At 30.1% G+C, this 15078-nt stretch overlaps 1 protein-coding gene across 1 annotated transcript; it reads right to left on the reverse strand.

Moving 5' to 3' along the window:
• Positions 1 to 11088: 11088 nt before the first annotated feature.
• LOC149529089 (MLO-like protein 2) lies at positions 11089 to 12283 on the reverse strand. Its single transcript, XM_089808110.1, has 5 exons — positions 12155 to 12283; positions 12033 to 12068; positions 11855 to 11922; positions 11569 to 11629; positions 11089 to 11487 (listed from the first exon to the last, which is right to left on the reverse strand). Exons 1-5 carry the CDS (start codon positions 12281 to 12283, stop codon positions 11089 to 11091), a joined length of 693 nt encoding a protein of 230 aa, XP_089664236.1.
• Between the last annotated feature and the right edge of the window lie 2795 nt (positions 12284 to 15078).

Genomic DNA, 15078 nt, shown 5'->3' on the forward strand with positions numbered 1-15078 from the left:
TATGCAAATCAATGCAAACTAAATTTAAGACCTCAACTGACTTGGAAACAAGTTAAGACATCTAACAAATCTTTAATTGTTGAAACAACCCTATTTTCTCAAAAACCTACAACATGGGTTTTGGATAGTGGCTACTCACATCATATGACTGGGTGTAAAAGTAATTTCAAAACCCTAGAAGATTTTGATGGAGGGTTTGTTCGCTTTGGTTATAATTCAAGAGCCTATATAATAGGAAGAGGCTCAATAATTTTAAACAAAGATAAACCAATTCATGATGTATACTTTGTTGAAGGTTTGAAACAAAATCTTTTAAGTGTCAATTAGATTTTTGATAGTGGGTACTCTATTTATGTTAATGCTAAAAGATGCTTTTATCAAAAATTGAAGGGATAAAGTCATTGCTAGTGGCTTAAGGATAGGTGGAAATCTTTATAACTTGATTAATTCTACTATTCAAGAAACATCTTTGACTAACACTTGTCTAATGAGTTAGGTAGAAGAGAATTGGTTGTGGTACAAAAGATTGGGACATCATAGGTTTGATAATCTTGCTAAAGTTAGTAAGAATAAAAAGGTCAGAGGATTACCACAAATTACCAAACTAGTGAATATTTGTGAAGAATGCATAAAAGGAAAACAAACAAGAGTATCTTTTAAAACAAAAGAATACTTATCAAATAGACCAATTGAACTTGTACATACGAATCTATGTGGACCAACTAAAACTGCATCATTAAATAGTGAGAAATATTTTATGTTGTTCATAGATGACTATTCAAGGATGGTTTGGGTAACATTTCTGAAACACAAATTAGAAACCTTCAACCATTTCAAAATTTTTAGAAAAATGGTAGAAAGGGAAAATGATTTAAAGTTAAAATGTTTAAGGTTAGATAGGGGAGGAGAATTCACTTCTCAAGAATTCATTGAGTATTGTGAAAAACATGGCATTAAAAGACAATATTCTACTCCCAGAACACCACAGGAAAATGGTGTTTTGGAAAGGAAAAACAGAATGGTTAAAGAAATGGCTAGAACCATGCTAAATGAAGCAAAACTATCTGACAAATTCTAGAAAGAAGTTGTTCATACAACTGTCTACATTCTAAATAGAGCACGAATTAGAGTTAGAATAGCTCATACTCCATATGAATTATGGAATGACAAAAAAACAAATGTTAAAATTTTCAAAAATTTTGGCTATAAATGCTTCATCAAAAAGAATAACGATTCCTTAGAAAAGTACAATTCAAGATTTGATGATGGGATTTTTCTTGGATACTCTACACATAGCGAAGCCTATAAATGCTATAATAAAAGGTTGAATAAAATAGTAGAAGCCATAAATATTGTATTTGATGAAAATTTTGTGTGTTGCAACAATAAAGAGGATCTTGAAGAAGCATCATTCCTTAAATCATAAACTTTGCATGATGAAAATCTTGAAAATGTTGAGTCTAAAATTACTAATGAAACTAAACAAGAAAACTATTCAAGTCCCAAAGTAACAATTACTGGTTCAAAAATAAAAACTTCATCTAGGATAATTGCTAAGAGACATCCTAAGTCTCAAGTTATTGGAGATGTAGAAAAATGAATCTTGACTAGAAGAAAGGCCAAGACAGATGAACAAGCAAATATTGATGAACATTTCTCTTTAATATTAGATTTCGAACCTAAAACTGTTACTAAAGCCTTATCAAACTCCTATTGGAAAAATGTTATGTAGGAAGAAATAAACCAAATTGAGAAAAACAAGACTTGGGAACTAGTTCCTAGACCTGATGACAAAATGTCATAGGTAGAAAATGGGTATTTCGTAACAAATTGAACGAAGATGGAAAAGTGATAAGGAATAAAGCTAGATTTGTATGCAAAGGGTATGCTCGGTAGGAAGGAAATGATTTTGGTGAAACATTTGCACCAGTTGCAAGGATGGAATCAATCAGAATCTTTCTTGCATATGCTAGTTATAAAAAGTTTATTGTTTACCAAATGGATGTTAAAGCCACATTCTTGAATGGGTATCTTGAAGAGGAAGTCTATATGGAACAACCATAAGGTTTTGAATCTTCTAACAAACCTGATTATGTTTACCCACTCAAAAAGGCATTATATGGTTTAAAACAAGCTCCTAGAGCTTGTTATTCCAAGTTGGATAAATATTTAATTGCAAAAGGATTTTCTCGTCAAAAAGTAGATAGCACTTTGTATATCAAAGTCATAAATGATGACATTTTGGTAGTGGAAATCTATGTGGATGATATTATTTTTGGGTCTACTAATGATGAATCAGCAAAACATTTTTCAAGTATTATGGAATTTGAGTTTGAAATGTCTCTATTGGGTGTGCTCACATTTTTTCTTGGTTTGCAAGTCTCATAACTTGAACATGGTTTGTTTCTTTCTCAAACAAAATATGCAAAAGAAATGTCGAGGAAGTTTAATATGACTTACTGTAAACTAGTAAGTACTCCTATGGAGACAAGCTACAAACTAATGAAGAATGATGACTCACCTTCTGTAAATCAAACTATATATACATCCATGATTGGAAGCCTATTATATCATACAACATCTAGACCTGATAATAAATCAAATTCTAAAGTACATGAAAGGTACACTTGATTTTGGTTTATGGTATCCTCACAGTGATGATTTTACACTTTTTAATTATATTGATGCAAATTTTGGTAGATCTGATGACAAAAAGAGTATTAGTGGTGTAGCTTTTTTCCTTGGTAATTGCTTAATTTCCTCGCATAGCAAAAAATAGGATTGTGTTACATTGTCTACTTGTGAATTTGAGTATGTTGCTACTACTTCCTATTGCACTCAACTGATTTGGATGGATTATCAATTAACTAATTTAGGAATTCAAGTCCCAAACCTATTTCTGTCATGTGTGATAATATGAGTGCTATTAATTTGAGTAAAAATCCAATAATGCACTCACAGACAAAACATGCAGCCATTAAATTGCATTTTTTGTGTGATAAAGTTTTCAATAATGAATTCAAGCTAATCTATGTGCCCACTCAAGGACAGGTAGCAAATATCTTCACTAAAGCTCTACCTAGGGACTCTTTTGAGTGCTTAAGAACTCAATTGGGAGTTTTCTCTCAATCAATGTTGATATAAAGTTTTTTTTACATATAAATTCTGTGTTAGGTTTCTGCTCCTATACATAGAATTTTCTTCTACATTAAAAGCAGATGGTCAAATTTTTTGATGCAAATTTTTTGGGGGAGATATCAGATATTGGTTTTGGTGATATCAACATATTCATCAATTGGTCAGCATATTCATCAGTTGGTAGATGTTTTAGTTGGCATATTTTTCATCAGTTGACATTTTTTATTAGTTGGTTCAATTGACATATTCAACTGGTTGCATATGGTGATCTACACTACATAGTGTGATCAATGTTATATTGGTTATATTGTGATTAGTGTTCTATGTGGTTAGAATTCTTTACTGATCAGTTCTGTATCAACATTGTATTCTTATATCATACTTATTCAACATATTTATCCTTCATATTCATTCAGTGTATATATATTAGATGGTATATAAGGAAGTGATTGAATCTATGTTTTTGTATATCATCTTATAAATATTAGTTGATGAAATTTTTGCCTCAAAAAATGAGGGAGATTGTTGACCATGCTTTCAAAGATGGAAAATTTTTTGATAATGCAAAGGTGGCAAAGGAAAGTTTAAATAAAAATTGGAAACACGAAGCAAGGAAAAACTGGAAACACATGGAAAAGGTAAATAAAATAAGTTTGAAATATGACAAGACTAAGGTACTGATGCTTAATAAAGAAGACTTTAAAAGTCTAAACATGATTATTACATGGCAATAAATGAAGCTTTGCATGTTCAGCCAAGTGTAAGATTTTCATGGAAGATTTGAAAGGAAATTAGAAAGGAGTTTCGATTGTGGGCATTTGATTGATCTTTTTACTCTGCGAATGTCATTTTGAAAGGTTTCCTTACCTTCTCTATGAGTTAGTAAGATAATAGTTTCTTTTTCATTACTCTACATAAAGGATCTTCTCTTGGTTCTCTATGTGAAATTTTTTAAAAGATCTCTGTGAATACAAAATGGTTTATATGAATATGAAAGTCTTTGTCCTGCAAAACCATAAATTTGTTCTTGCTTTGAAAATGGGTTGCTGTGAAAGTGATTTGGAGAGAATTCTTTTTGTTGCTCAATGAAATAAAGGATGAATTACTAGTGGCTGAGGCAAATACAAGAAGTTTTTTTTGAGAATAAATAAGGTCTTTGAAACTGTGATAAGGGTTTCTTTGAAAACAGGTATGATTGTTTCAGCTTGTTCAAAAATTTTGTAAAGAAGAATAAGGTGAATGAAAGTTTGAATTTTTTTTTCAGTCAATTTCGAAAAAGGAAATGAAAATATAGTTAGTGTCAAAAAAGGAAATAAAAAGAGAATAAGGGTTTTTGAATGTTTCAGTCTATATTTTTTAAAGACAAAAGTTTTCGTCATTTGTCTTCTTGTGTAAAATATAGAAGTTCAAACCCTAATGGTGTCAAGTTTTAAATGAAGTTTCAAAAATAATGAGGGTCTCTGGTTCGAACCTTAAAATAGCATTTTTTCTTGAAGATCTTTCTTTTATTTCAAAGGCAATTTTGGGGGTTTCTTACATAGCACTATTTTTGAAAAGTTTGAAATCTTGCTGGCATAGTTTTTTGTTTATAAGGATGGTATTTGAAAAGGTATGAAGAATTTCGAGGCATAATTGATAAACGTCTATTTTAAAAACAACATATCATAAGGGCATTTTTTTGAACGGCCCTAACTAGTTTAGTTTGTTTGCATAACTGATTCTATTCAAATCTCATCTTTATTTAAAGAGATCATTGTAAAAATATGAAGGTATGAGTGTGATATAGTGATGTAATACAAAGACATAAATATCTTGAAATTGTAAGATTGATCTGAAGGATTGATTATAAACTTATTTGCATGTATAGGTGTATAGTATATTGCATATAGTTATATGTGCATATCAGGTTGTAATTCAATTAAAAAGAAAAATAGGGTTGAATTCCTGAGCATTTGTTGCTGCTGATTGTAAAAGAGTTGAAGCTTAATAAAGATCTCAGGTTTATGGAGTGGTTTTTTATCCCTATGACAAATCCTTTTCGAGGAATTTTGAGGGTTTGCCACTCAGAAATATACGTGTCTCTATCTTTTGTGAGTTCATGTTTTTCATTTTCATGCATGGTGAATGATATTTATTTGAGTGAGTTTTGAATGCATTCAGTTTATGAATCTTTAAATTGGAATTTTCAAATTGATTAAGTAAAATCAATGTGTTCTGATTCACCCCCCTCTTAGAACTCTAATACTTCCAACAGATGCATCTATCTATGCTTCTACATTTTGCAAACATTTCCAATAACATAAAATGCCAAAGAAACATTTTTAAGCCTTGGCTATTTTTTATAGCTTTGTAGGTTAGTCAACAACCTTTGTTTCATAATTTTACACTTTTGAACTCCCTTTTCATGCTTTCATATCTGCGGGTGATTTTAATTTAAAATTTTGACACAAATTTACCAAAGGCTATCACACTTGTCCTTACAATGTTTGAAATTCCATTTAACTCTTTGATAAGACATTTTTCAAGGCAAAAGACAATACTGAGAAAATTTTGAAACTTGGCAATATTTGCTAAAATAATTGTAAGATTTTATATGTTTGAAGCTAGAGAATATTGTTCCCATCAAAATGGGGAAATAAGAGAATGCCAAAATGTTTCATAGAGAAGAAAGACAAAGAATAAAAATGAAAGTTAGTGAAGGGTAAAAGTTATTTGCACATTCTTCAATAACCATATTATTTATGCCAATGATAGTGCAAATTGGGTAAAATATTTTGACTTTTGAAATGTTTGAGAAAAAGATATTGAAAGAGTGGTAAAGTGCAATCTATTTTCACTAATAGGGTGAAATGTTTTTTGTGGGATGTCAAATACGTCATAGTAAGATAATATGTTTTTACATAGAGGAAAAAACTTTTAAAAGGGCATACTAATGTGGATCATTTGTATTATAATATGTGAAGGAAATATATTTTTTCTTGATATTAATTGAATTAATTAATTAAGAGACCTTTTAAAAATTATTATTGAGTAAAATTCTATAGAATGATAATATTTGAAAAGGAAATATGAACAAAGAGTATATAATTTATAAAATTTGATCAAATGAGTAAAGACAAGTTTTGCTTGGTAAAAGTGTTAGATAATGAAATAAATAGGAGGTCATCATAGTCATTTTCATATAGGGAATTCCAACTATAGCACCAAGTTGTACTTAAACACAACCATATACAAGAATACATTTTTTTCACTTTTTTTTTTTTTGATATGGTATAAAATTATGTAAATTGCACACCTTAGAAAGAACCTTTCTAAAAACCAAGCCTTAGCATAAACTATTATTTTAGGGAGCTAGGCTAAGAATAATCCATTAAAATGTCTATTGTTTCTTCTTGCACATTCTTTCTTCCTTTGTATCCATGGAATACACCCTCTTAAACTTCTCCTTCACTGAGGCTCATCCTTTCTTTTTTGAAAATTTCCTTCTCCACAAGTTTTACCACCTATTTGACCCACAACAAAATTCATAGGCCCTTCATTGGGTTGGCTTGTTCTTTTATCATCCTCCTTAAGAAGATTGTTAGGTGCATCTAAAAAATATCATCATTGTCATTAATGAAACACAAACTATTATAGTGGTTTCCATTATGAGATAAATGTATAAAATTGTGTCACCTTTCAGGCTGACTTATTAGAATGATCGAATTTGAGTATTTCTATCTAAAAATCAAATTTTTTTAAACATATGATCTAGATAAATTCATTCTAGATGAGTTATATATGGCTTCAAGCTTTTCCAATTGAAAATGTCTATTAAATGCATGTTTTATACTAGTTTGTATCCAATTACTAAAGAAATAAAATTATTTAAGAAAAGTGGCATTTCAATAATCTTACTATTTTTTATGATATTTTTTTAATAACATATAAACACCATTTTATAGAACTCAAAGTCAAGAATATTTTCATATAGAGTTTATAGTGTTTTAATTAGATATAGTATGTATTGTAATTAAAAAATTCTACAAAAACATATTTTAACACTCGAAAAGGTGTCAATTTTGAGAAAGAAAAAAATATTAAATCACATAAAAAAATTAAAAACTTATATGATGTTCTAGAGGAGAGAGTCCTCTTCTAGAATCTATAATTTTTCCTCTGATTAGAATATATTTGTTTTGAAAAATGTGGTGGGAGATGAAAACTATCAATTTCAGGTGACTTGAAATTTGAATAATTATAAAAGAGAAAAAATTTTGTAGCTAAAAAATTATCTACAAAAATTAGAAAAATATATTAATTATTATTCCAAATAATTATTAAAATTTATTATCCTAAACTTCATCTATTTCTACACATTTCATTAGTTTACTTTATTTTCAAATTCAAAATAATAATGCTAGTTTTATGTCATTGAAGGTGAATAGTTATAATTTTTTTAGCTTTTTGCTTTACAAAAGGGTGACACAGGTTTGTGCTTTGAAGCATGGGAGTGTCTCCACTATCATAGTTATAGATCTTTGATACTTGGCCCTTCAAGTGGTGCACACATAAAAATGGTAAGAGCCACCATTAAGGTTTCATGAAGTACACCATTAAGGTTGGATCAAAATCTAAAAAATTCTCCATAACGTAGTACATGACCATACCATGATACTTTAAGTGTTATTGCAATCACCTTTAAGATGATTTATCGGGGCTCAAAATAAACAACTTCCATCTAGTAGCATTTTCTTCATTCTCATCTACAATTCATTCATCTGAGCGTCAAATTTTTCTTGGCTCTCCTCCTCATTTTCCTCTTCATTGAATAAAGCACCTAATTGAGTTTTCTTGTCTTCTTTGTTGGTGGGCATTTTGAGAGAAGAAAGAGATCCCATGATTTTAAGGTCAATAGATTTTTTTTTCTCTCTCTCTTATCTCATGGAATACCACAAGTTCCCATTCCATGTTGGCCTTGTGAGTGGAGGGATTTAGTGAAATATGATACTCAGAAACTTGACATGATATTTAATATTTTTCTATATATTTCTTCTAAATGAGATAATTAATGAAAGGTCAATCATGCTCAATTAGAATAGTAGATTAATATATCCACACCAAAGGCCAAGAATAAGTATATGCTATTCACTTTCACTTTGTGAAATCTTAGAAGTAGGATTGATAACTTTAATAAAAAACATTGATCTCCCATAGTTCCATTATGTTTAAACATATAAAAACAAACATATAGGCAAGGCCATAGAAAGTTGGACAAGAGTGTTCATACACAATATGGAAAAGGCATAGAAATACAAACACAAATTGATTCACAAAGAGACAACCAATTTATGATACTCAAGCGATAGATGATAAAATTACATTAACAACTAGAGGAAATAAATATTTGTTGTGGTAATTGATTATAGAGATGGATTTGGCACTAATATAGAAAATCATAGAGAAGTAAGTAGACTGAATTTTTGACATGTTGTGAGGAGAAAGTAATATGCACACTACATATAGAAAGAGAGTCTACAAGAAAAGTTGGTTAATATGAATGATGAGTTCTACCATGCTTACGTGCATGTGTTGATTAGAATGAGACACTAACATACAAATTTCCATTATGGAAAATTTTTATGATGTTACCACAACTAATTTAATGGGTGCACAAAAATAATACATCAGTCATTGATATTATAAGAGATCTCTCTACATCAACAATATAGTGATGTCATTTAATATGTATATCGATCGTCCATTTGAGTTAAAAAATATAACACTACATAAATTTGCAAGGACATATTCGTACATAGAAAATCACAAGAGATGCAAGTGGATGAAAAGAACAATTATAGAGGTAGTTGTTAATGTATATCCAAAGTTTTACACAATCCCAACATGTACTTCAGAACACTTTGATTTGTTGGAGTGAGCTATTATTATACAAATAGTTTTGTAATAATATAGAAAGAGATATAGGCCTCACATGAGACTTGATAATCAAAAATTGGATACAAATATACATGATAGGAAATAACGTATGGAACATAGATCACATCATTGAAGTAGAGAGTAGTTCAAAAGAAGAAGAAGTGATTGTAGAGCTACAAAAAATAGATAATAATGTAGATGGAATAATGGGCATAAATGAAAGGGAAGTCTTCTCCCAAATGGGCCCAACAAGCACTATATCACTAAATAACTTTGATATGCTCATGAAGCACAAGGTTGATAATAGCTATAAATGTCATCATAGTAGAATCACAAAATATTTACATGAAATAGCTACAAATTTCATACTTGACAAGAAAATCAATGGGTATAATGAAGTTACACGAACAAGAATCAAGCATGATATGTCGATTTTATCACCAGAATAGAAACTAGCACTCCAAATTATTGATGAGCTTAAGAAAAATTTTCTCTAATAAACCATTTCATATGATTGTAGATGAGAGTGCAGGTATAGGGAAATCATACTTAATTTCATGTATCAAAGAGCTATTGAGCAACCATACATCACAAAGTAAGAACCAGTTACTCACACTAGCACCAACAGGGGTTGATATATTTAATATACATGCTTTGAAAATACATTCAAGAGATGCAACCATTATAGAACCAAACATTAACCACATTCCAGGAATAAATGAAATTTATTAAATATATCCTTATATATGAGATGAGCATAGGACCAAAGTTTCTCCTTAAAGCTGACAACATAATACATGAAGCATTCCCCCATGAGCAACATGCATTTTTTGATGGGGTTTCAATGATAATATTTGGTGACTCATCCCAACTACCACATGTGATGGAAAAACCTATATATACATCACATTCTAATACTAAGTTATTGTGTAACCAATTCACAATAGTTGTCACTTTGCAAACAATTTTTTGAAAAGCAAGAGACGACAACTTAAAAGAAAAATTCCATCAAATATTACATAATATTTGAGATGAAAATCCAGTAGAGGATAATTGGAAGCTACTAATGAAACTTACAGACATACACTAGACATCGTTTCAAAATACAACATTCAATGGTGCTACACACTTATTTGCAACTAAACAATAAGAAGATGCCAAAATCATTAAATTTTCCAGTTGCACTAAGTACACCAACATATATTCTCTAAGTAGAAACAAAAATATTCTTGATGATGAAAAACTTGAAAAATATGCCCTCCTTCGCAAGGGACAATGCATAATGTTTACAAACAATATATGGATAGAGACAAGATTGGTTAATGGAGCTCTTGGTGAGGTTGTCGATATTAAAAATGGGCCATGATGTAAACCACCAAGTCTTCCCATGAATGTTAACATGCATTTTGATAATTATTGTGGACCATCATGGGATGAACATGATCCAAAGACCATACCAATTGTTTCTATCACATTTGGAAGCCAGAGACAACTCCCACACACTATGTCATGGGCTATGACCATACATAAATCACAAGGGCTAACAATCCTAACTAATCATCATATTCATTCCTCTTTCACCTTTGAAAGGTATGCTAAAATGAAAAATAACCCATGCACAATTAAATAGAAGAAAGAGTAATCTCACCTCAATCAACTAGCAATGGAAACAAGATGTAACTATTTTGCATCCATGAAGAAGAACTAATTAAATGTATCACTATCAATATAAGCCTTTAAAGGATAATGAAAAATTATCTTGCAATGAATATAGTAACATTATCTTATATATCAAACTATGGCATAATTCTTGCACACTTCAAAGGTGCAAGTGCTAGCTAATTACTTTGTATGTCTATAAATAGCTCTTGAACAATCTGATAAGCTATCTTCCAAGAAGCTTACTCAAAATGTAAACAGTAAACCCTGCCTCATTAGTGCTCTTATTTAATTATTTATGCTTCTTCTACCTTTAAAGTATTACTTGAAAGAGAACCCTCATTATTATGGACTACAACAAAACCATGGAAGTTGCTAGGCTTCTGTTGCTCTTTTCTGGCAGCACCCATTATTGCTTGAATGAGTCTCCACTAAACAAGGAAAGGTGAATTCAGAACCATTTGTTTCAACTTGTTGAATTTCTTCCCTCGAATCATTATTAGTGTTGATGCAAGGATGGCAAGAAGATGAGGGTGTCTCTGTATTTGAAGTTTTATATTCTGATTGTTCTAATTGTATGGCACTTCGGGGGTCTCTTAAACTTTTGAAACTATGAAGAAGATGGACTGGAGAAGATCCTTCTGGTGAATTAGTTGGTCCGCTTGATAGATTTTCTTGCCTTTCCTGAACCTTACTCTTAGCTCTCTGGTGCCACTTCTTCAAGGACATCGCTATTCTTTCACCAAATATGGATGTTTTGATGTGTGCCCCCATCTGCATTCACAAAACCCATATTTCATTCTTACAAACTAATAATCAAATGTTTCTTATCTTTATTCATGTATCAGCACTTACCTGTGTAACCAGAGCATAGAAGGGAAGAGTTACATAGCTGCACACTAGTTGAACTGTAACCCTAATTTGATATAAAAACATGTTTTAGGTTAAAAATATGGTTGATTTCGTCAACAACGTTTTTTAGAATTGTTGTAAATATTAATAAAATTTTAATCATTGATCATAATTGTTTTTAGCATAATCTAAAATGTTGCTATCTACTTACCAAATCTAATGTACTTTAATGAACTTTTCAGCTGAAAACTCTCTGCTGAAAGAGATTGAGTAGGTCAAATAAACTTACCCCAAGCCTACTCTGACTACAATATGTGCCATCGGTTTGTTGGAACAGGATTGCAGCCCATGCTCATACTGCATCAGTTATATGATAAAAGTTCGTTAAGGTAGAGAAAATTCCATCAAAACGAAACTTAATTAAACATAGCTATGATTTCTTTTAAATGTAGATGTTTCTTCCTTACCCATGCCCAAAAGAAGAAAGCAAGTTGGAAAGCACTCTGCAAAACAGGCATTGTATGGTTACATTTGTTAAGCATGAAAAAATAGAAATTGAAAGAAGATTTTCATTAAAAAAATGTCTAACCTCAAATAGGCAAAAATGAATGAGATGGAGAATTAAGCAGGGTTGTTTGAACCAAAAGAGTTCATCATTGGGCTCCACCATTGGGGCACCTCGCACAACTGGATTTCTATCTTGGATATCCAAAGCCATTTTCGTTATTGTAGCTTGCAACTTTGTTCCCATTATAAGTAGAATCTGTCAAGGATAAATAGGTTAGGACATTATAATTGCTCTCCAATTTAAAGATTTGATTCGTCGGAACCGTATAGTGCAAAATTAGAACGTTTATGTGCTTCATTGTCTTTTGAATTTTGAAAAAATTGGTAATATAATCATCTTCTATGATAGATAATTGCTATAAAAAATCAATTATCTCTTGTTTTTAAGAAAAGCTCTAATATTTAGTAATTTAGAGTTTGTTTAGTTGTGGGAATCAGAATACATATTTTGGAATTGTTATCTTAGAATAGAAAATAAGAATAGATATTTCTATTCTTGTTTGGTTTAGTCAGAATTTGATGGCAAATTCACGATCCAAAAATTTTTGTTTTCTAAAATAAGTAAAACTAGAATAGGAATACGTATTCCAATTCCACCTATCCTAGAGGAATAACAAATGCTCATTTTTGGGCCAAAATTGGAATACGTATTCCTATTCACAATTCTAATTCGGTGCACCCAAACAAAAAATTTTAAATTTTAAAAGTTTGATTGTGTTTTAACTACAGAAAACTCATTATAGAGATTGAGTTCAAGCAATGCTTATGTTTCTATTAACCTGGTTAGAAAAGTGTCTAAAGTCATTAAATATAGTCTTTAAGCATTTCTAAAGGAATTCACAAGAAGAAACAAAAAATAACTAATTAAAGAACTAACAACAAACAAAATAGAAATCCTAAGAAAAAACAAAGACAAAAACTAAATGGTTTTCACCTTCTTTCATTCCTAATTTAACTCCTCCCGAGTTTCCAAGAATAAGCCCTTCATATGTGAGCATTGAAAATATTTTGAGAAGTTTGACTCCTAAAATTTGAAGGTGTGTTATCTACAATTAAGATATCAAAGGATCTATCAAGCATGGCAATTGATGAATTGACATAAATTCTATTAATTGTTGAAGAAATAATGAAAACAATTGAATAAATATTAGAAAAATTATTTTCCTTTAAGGAAAATAAAAGAAGAAAAATAAACATTGTTCAAGAGTGAAAATAAATTTATTGACAACCATAATGATGGATATAAAGGTGAATCTAGCAATTATAAAGGAACATGAAACTAGTCTAGGGTCCAAGAAGTAGCAACTTCAAATGAAATGGAAGGAGTAGAACTAATAGAGGGAGGGGTGGTAGGAATAGCAAATAGAATTTTCAATTCTTTCAAAACAAGGTGAAATCAAAAAGTGAAGTGGTCATAATGCTATTGAAGATAAGAAATAGTATTTTTTCTTTTTTTAGTACAAATGTTATGAAGAATATTGTGTTTTATATAGACTCTATATGTTCTTCACATATGGCATCTAATGAGAACCTATTTCTTAGTCTAGACCAAAAGCATCAAAGTACTACATCACTAGGAGGTAATAATTATCATGAAATAAAAGGTAAGGGAACTATTGTAATCACAATAAACTATGGTAAAGTGAATCATATCAATAAAAAACTATGAGTTCGCATAGTCAAAATGGATTTTTTTTTTGTTAGATAGATGTTAGAGATAAAATATCAAGTGAATTTTAGTAAGAGTAAGTGTAGAACCAGAGATAAATCAAAAGCCAATCCAATTGTTGTAAAAGGAAAAATGGTAATAGGTCATTTCCTACTTATTTTATTCATGAGAATCAAGCACTAAGGAATAGTGAAATGAATGAATGTAAAATTTTCAAAAAAAGGTATGGTCACCATAGTTTTAATTGGTTGATTTTACTAAAAATATTAGAAATGGTTTCAAAGGTCTACCGTTAATTCAAGACACAAAGGAAGTATGTGAAAAGTGAAACATTGGAAAATAACATAGTATAAAATTTCCTATTGGGACATTGAATAGAGCTAAACAACATCTTGAGATAATCTACACATATTTATGGACCTATGGAAATAACCTCTTTGAAGTAGTTCAATTATGTGCTAACCTTTATTGATTATTACTCAAGATAAAACTTGGGTATATTGTTTGCTTTCAAAATTAGAAGCATTTACAAAACTTAAAGAGTTCAATAATTTGATATTTAAAAAAATGGTAGGTATATCAAAGTGATCAGGTTAGAAAATAGATGTGAGTACAAGTGAAATCACTTTATTGATTTTTGGAAAAAACATGGAATGAAGGAGAGATTTCCCTACTTCCTACACTCCATAGAAAATACAGTTGTTGAAAGGAACAATACAACTATTATTGAAATAGAAAAATATATGTTGAAAGAGAAAAGTTTAGATTAAAAATTGTCTAGAAGTAGTAGGAACAATAATGATTCTTCTAAATACAAAATCCTACAAAAGTAGTTAAAGAAGTGATGCTTGAAGAAGCGTGGTCTAGGGTACAACTAAGTGTTGACCACTTTAGAGTAATTTAATGTGTTTCTTATGCACATATACCAATACAACAAGGTCTAGGATAGATGATACATACCTAAAATACATTTTTATTTGTTAGGAAATTAAAAATAAAGCATATAGGTTGCATGATCTAGTAGTGAAAACTTGTAACATATTTGATTAAACAATAAAATATATTGAAGAAAATGAAAAAAAAAAAGATAGCAGCAGAAAGAAGATATACCTAAATCATTTAGTGCAAGAGAAAGAAGATACCACAAATACCAAAGAAGGATAGAAAATAATCATCCATCAAATCTTATGTTGGATTTAGATTTTGAAAACAAATCACAAGGTCAGAAGAAAAATTGAACTTAGCATTGATGATTGAAATCATGGAAAATAATGAGT

This window comes from Cupressus sempervirens, chromosome 11, assembly GCF_028749045.1.
Source record: "Cupressus sempervirens isolate cs-2001-9-10 chromosome 11, ASM2874904v1, whole genome shotgun sequence".
Taxonomy (NCBI): Eukaryota; Viridiplantae; Streptophyta; class Pinopsida; order Cupressales; family Cupressaceae; genus Cupressus; species Cupressus sempervirens.

Coding starts and splice junctions, on each gene's coding strand:
- LOC149529089 (XM_089808110.1), bottom strand. CDS start 12,283: ATGGCTTTGGATATCCAAGATAGAAATCCAGTTGTGCGAGGTGCCCCA. Junction 12,069..12,154: donor TTCATTTTTGCCTATTTGAG/GTTAGACATTTT, acceptor CCTGTTTTGCAG/AGTGCTTTCCAACTTGCTTT. Junction 11,488..11,568: donor TCTATGCTCTGGTTACACAG/GTAAGTGCTGAT, acceptor TTGTGAATGCAG/ATGGGGGCACACATCAAAAC.